This window comes from Chiloscyllium plagiosum, chromosome 18 (assembly GCF_004010195.1).
Source record: "Chiloscyllium plagiosum isolate BGI_BamShark_2017 chromosome 18, ASM401019v2, whole genome shotgun sequence".
Taxonomy (NCBI): Eukaryota; Metazoa; Chordata; class Chondrichthyes; order Orectolobiformes; family Hemiscylliidae; genus Chiloscyllium; species Chiloscyllium plagiosum.
In genome coordinates this window covers 18035208-18040986 of record NC_057727.1, presented here as the reverse complement: position 1 = coordinate 18040986, position 5779 = coordinate 18035208, and the positions used below count along the sequence as shown (strand labels likewise).

Below are 5779 nucleotides of genomic sequence, written 5' to 3'. Positions count from 1 at the left end.
CTTTGCGGAAAGGGGTGGGGAGGGAAATAGATCTCTAGTGATGGGCTCCACTTGGAGGTGGCGTAAATGTCTGCGGATGATGCGGTTTATGCGAAGGTTGGTAGGGTGGAAAGTGAGGACCGGGGGTCCTGTCCTTGTTACGGTTGGAGGGGTGGTATTTGAGGGCGGAGTTGCGGGATGTGGATGAGATGCGTTGGAGGGCATCTTCAACCATGTGGGAAGGGAAATTGCAGTCTCTAAAGAAGGAGGCCATCTGGTGTGTTCTGTGGTGGAACTGGTCCTCCTGGGAGCAGATACGGCAGAGGTGGAGGAATTGGGAAAAAGGGATAGCATTTTTGCAGGAGGTCAGGTGGTAAGAGGTGTAATCCAGGTAGCTGTGGGAGTCGGTGGATTTGTAAAAAATGTCAGTGTCAAGTTGGTCGTCACTGATGGAGTTGGAGAGGTCCGGGAAGGGAAGGAATGTGTCAGAGATGGTTCAGGTGAATTTAAGGTCAGGGTGGAATGTGTTGGTGAAGTTGATGAACTGCTCAACCGCCTTGTGGGAGCACGAGGTGGCACCAATGCAGTCATCAGTGTAGCAGAGGATGAGGTGGGGAGTGGTGTCAGTGTAACTACGGAAGATGGACTATTCTACGTAGCTGACAAAGAGACAGGCATAGCTGGGGCCCATATGGGTGTCTATGGCTACCCCTTTGGTCTGGAGGAAGTGGGAGGATCCGAAGGAGAAATTGTTAAGGGTGAGGACCAGTTCAGCCAAACGAACGACAGTGTCAGTGGAAAAGTACTGTTGAGGACGTCGGGAGAGGAAGAAACAGAGGGCTTGGAGGCCCTGGTCATGGTGGATGGAGGTGTAGAAGGATTGAATGTCCATGGTGAAGATAAGGCTTTGGGGGCCGGGAAATGGAATTCTTGGAGGAAGTGGAGGACGGGGTGGTATCAAGAATGTATGTGGGGAGTTCCTGGACCGGGGGGATAGGACAGTATCGAGGTAGGTGAAGATCGGTTCAGTGAGGCAGGAGCAGGCTGAGACAATGGGTCGACCAGGGTGGTCGGGCTTGTGGATCTTGGGAAGGAGGTAGAATCGGGCAGTGTGGGGTTCCCAGACTACGAGGTTGGAAGCTGTGGGTGGGAGATCACCTGAAGTGATGAGGTTGTGTATAGTCTGGGAGATGATGTTTGGTGATGGGGTGTGGGGTCATGGTAGAGGGGGCGGTAGGAGGAGGTTTCTTCGAGTTGGCGTTTGGCTTCAGTGGTGTAGAGGTCAGTGCACCAGACTACCACTGCACCCCCTTTATCCGGTAGTTTGATGGTGAAGTTGGGATTGAAGCAGAGGGAGTGGAGGGCTGCGCGTTGTGAAGGTGAGAGGTTGGAGTGGGGGAGGGGGGTAGACAGGTTGAGGCGGTTAATGTCTCGGTGGCAGTTGGAAATGAAGCGATCGAGGGTGGGTAATAGGCCAACACGGGCTGTCCAGGTGGATGGTGTGTGTTGGAGGTGTGCAAAGGGGTCCTTGGAAAGTGGGCGGATGTCCTGATTGAAAAAGTAAGCTCAGAGGCGGAGGCGGCGGAACCCTTAATAACATCATTGTATAGAGGGATCTAGACATAGAGGACAACAATTCTCTGAAAATGGCAACAGAAGTGGATAAGGTAGTCAAAAAGGCATACAGCATGCTTGTTTTCTCTAGTCGGGGCACAGAATATAAACATTGGTAAGTCATGGTCCAGCTATATAGACCTTTGGTTAGATAATATTTGGATTATTGTGTACAGTTCTGGTCGCCACTCTACAAGAATGATGTGGAGACTTTGGAGAGGGTGCAGAAACAGTTTACCAGGATTTTGCCTGGTTTGGAGGATATTAGGTATGAGGAGAGGTTGGAAAAGCTTGGTCTGTTTTCACTTGAATGTTGAAGGATGAGAGTTAACCTGATAAAAGTTTACAAAATAATGTGAGGCATGGATAATCGAAGTTTTTTTCCCAGAGCAGAAATGTCAACGACTAGGGACCAAAGGTTAAGGTAAAGAGAGTAAGTTGGAAGGAAATATGAGAGGCAAGGCTTTTACATGGAAGTGGTAGGTGCCTGAAATGTGCTGCCAGAGGAGGTATTGGAGGCGAATACAGTATTAATATTTAAGCGGCATTTTGAGGATATATGAATAGACATGAACTAGAAGGATACGAATTGCATAGTGACAAAAGGTTTTTAGTTTTGATAAGCATCATGTGTCAGTGTAGTATTAGTGAGCTGAAGGTCTGTTCCTGTGCTGTACTGTTCTTTGTTAACAATACTAAATTGTCACACTGCTTGTCTGCCATCTGATTCCAGATGAACAGAAATTTCTTCCATTAAATTTAAGAAGACCATCCATTTTCTTCACCTCTTACTACAGACTCTGTTCCCTAGTTAGCTCTGCCACCACATTCTCTGGCAACTATTTGAAGCTGAAACAAACCTCTTGTAGCCTTCGCATTATACTCAATCTTAAGATGACATTGGTGAGGCCTCTTTTGGAGTACCAGGCTCAATTCTGGTCTCCCTGTTATAGGAAGGATATTATTGAGCTGGAGATGGTTCAGAAGAGATTTACCAAGATGTTGCTGGGACTGAAGCGGTTGAATTATAAGGAGAAGCTAGATAGGCAGGGACTTTTTCCACTGGACAAGAGGAGATTGAGAGGTGACCTTATTGGTTTATAAAATAATGAAGGGTATAGATAAGGTGAATGGCAGTTTTCTTTTCCTTAGGATGGGGGACTTCAGGACAAGGGCACATATTTTTAAAAGTGAGAGGAGAAATATTTAAAGACACATGGGGCAATTGTTTATTACAAAGCGTGGTTCATGTATGGGATGAACCTCCAGAGGACATGATGGATGCAGGTACAGTTGCAATGTTTAAAAGACATTTAGATAAGTACATGAAGAAGAAATGTTTGGAGAGGTATGGGCCAAGCGCAGGCAAGTGGGACTGATATAGTTTGGAATTATGGCCGGCATGGACTGGTTGGACCAAAGGGTATTTCCATGCTGTATGACCCAATGACCTTCTAACCACCTATCTATATCATTACCAAAACTACCTACTTCCACCTCTGTAACTTTGGTCAAATCCACTCCTGTCTCAGCTAACTCGCTGCCAGATACACATGGAGATACATGTTTAGGAGCATTTAATGGAAGAATGAGAGGCAAATAAGTTTTGGGAGAGAATACCTGCACTTTGACCTGGGAAATTAAAGGCATAGCCTCCAGTGGTGGAAATGCTCGAAATGCAGCAATACATTAAAAGTGATATTTTTGGTGAATTGTTGGTCTGATAGAGATTAAAGATTGGAAGGAATGAGGCCACAAGAGATTTGAAAACATGAATTAAAATTTGAAAAATGACTCCAGCTCATCTAGTAACTCAATTTAGTTCAACAAGTAGGAGTGATGGATAAGCAGGACTTAGAGAAGTTGAGATCTGGGTCTCAGCATACATTATGTTTATGAACGACATTGCTAAGGGGAAGCATGTGGATAGGAACTGCAAAGGGTAAGAACAGCTCCTTGTGCGACATCAAAGGTAATATGGTGGGAATGAGAAAATACACCATTGCAAGTGATACCTTGGCTACATGTTTTTCCCTATTGTACACAGTACAGTCAGTATCTGTCCTCACTCAAGTACAAGGGTATACCATTTATCCTTTTTTCAGTATTCTGTCTATCATTTTGCAAAGGAAATACCCAGGATTAGTTGAATTAAACAGGAAGCTAGGAATTATCCATATGCCACATATAGTAGTCACATTTTCATAGAATTTTATAAGTTGTCCTGAAAATGTGTCATTGCCAGAAGAATTTGACTGTATTTAGATTGTAGGACTGTGAAGGGCATAGCTTCATGAACACCATGACCTTTTCTCTTGCAGAAGGAGGTGGAAGTGAATAATCTTAGAACTCAACTACAAATAATGCAGGAATGCCTTGATGGAATTAAACATGCACAATGTCAACAAGATCAGAAAATGTCTGAACAGCTCTGTTGGTTTAAAGACAACTTTCAGGTTAAAGAAATTCTGTCTGAACTTCATAAACTCACTTCTAATTCAAGCCTGAACATTCAGGTGCAAAACAGTATGACACAAACAACTCCTAGTACAAATGAGGAACTCTGCATAGTTGGTAAGAAGAAGGCTTATTATGAAAGTACAAGAGTTTGCACAACACTATTCCAACCTCAACCAGATCTAGTGGACAACCACCAACCTTTAGATACTAAAGCTGTATGTTCAGAAATATTACCTAATGATAGTAGCAGTAGTCATCTGAATGGTTATCAGAAAACTTTGCCAGTTGATGCCAGGTCAGGGCTGTGTACTTCCATTCATGAGCATAATGCTATCTCTTTAAGTTGTGGAGGCAAGGCAGAAGGCACTTCTTCTTTTTCTACTGCAACAAACTCCAATCACACATCTGAGTGTCCATTTCCTCACATTGTACACAAGGAGGTTTTGCCAAATGAGTTATCTTTTCAAGTACCTCCCCATGCTGATGTCAAATTGACTGAATACCAGAATGGTACAAAGAACAAATCAGCCTATACTTCCAATGCTCCCAAGCAGTGCAATGTTAAGAAAATGGATCACAATGACAAAGAAAACAAATGGACTCCTGTTTCCTTCAATCCAAATGTAAAATATAAGTTTGGTCAGAAAATGTGGCAGGACACTATGAAGAACAACAATACAAGGAGAAGTTATAGCGCAGCAGCAGGCAGGAAGATGGCAACTAGACGATGCACTGAAAAGGGAGCCACCTATAATGCACATAGTAAGAGAAAGGAAATCATTGCCAAAGCATCAGATAAATCAAAGTCCCTTAATGTTTTCATGAAAAAACCTGCTCTGGATAAGCCAAAGATTAAGGCAAATACCCGCAGAAAAACAAATATAAATGAAAGGAGAAGATACCCTCTTGAGGGACTGTATATGAGAGATCAGAACTGGCAGGGACATGTGAAGAAGGGCAATAATCCACAGCAAAATGAGGGGAAAGAAATTCCTAAAATGTCTGAGAGAAATCTTTCATGGCAGTCTTCTAACTCTTTACAAAGGAGCAACTTGCAAAGTGGTATGGAATCTGAACATCAACTTCAGTCATGGTTTAGTCCTTTAACTCAGGAGAGCACCTGTGCTAAATTACCAAAAGTTTCACTTGGAAAGGAAGCACAAAACAAAACACAGCTCAACCTTTTTGACAGCAGTGATGATTCTGACTGATTAGTGTGTATACAGCTCTTATTACATTTCACATCAATATTTTTCGCACAGTTGGAAGAATGAATGATAAAATATTAAAAATTCATTTTAGTATAAAGTTTATGTTTATGTAGTAAATATATTTTGTTCATATTGATACACTATATCCTGACAGTTGAATGTCAGTCTTGGATTATTGCTTTGGAAATTAATCCATTCTAATTATGATTTTGTTTGTTATTTGAAACAGCTATAAATTTAACAGCATTCATAGCATCCGTTTGTTTCTGATATTTGTCCTGTCACTGGTTTGATTGTTAAGATATTGGCACTTTTTTGTATGTGTATTTTATTTGTGGTTAGCACTAATTTTCCAGTACCTTATTTACCTTTGCTAATGTACACCTACCATCTGATTGTAAGAGCATTTCTGTTCTATACTGTTATCTTTATATTGCACACTGTACTTTGACATTTTATAGTTGTCCAACTACTTCTGAAAACTATTTCCATTACATCCAGTAATAGTCTTTAAT

General features: G+C 42.3%; 1 protein-coding gene across 1 annotated transcript in view; it reads left to right on the top strand.

Moving 5' to 3' along the window:
• The window catches only part of LOC122559248 (interactor of HORMAD1 protein 1), a 23287-nt gene extending 17982 nt beyond the window's left edge, over window positions 1-5305 (top strand). The window contains exon 6 of the mRNA XM_043708630.1: window positions 3915-5305. Within this exon, the coding sequence (XP_043564565.1) occupies window positions 3915-5264 (1350 nt within the window). The 3' untranslated portion in view covers window positions 5265-5305. The remainder of the gene's footprint in view (window positions 1-3914) is intronic.
• Window positions 5306-5779: the final 474 nt, after the last annotated feature.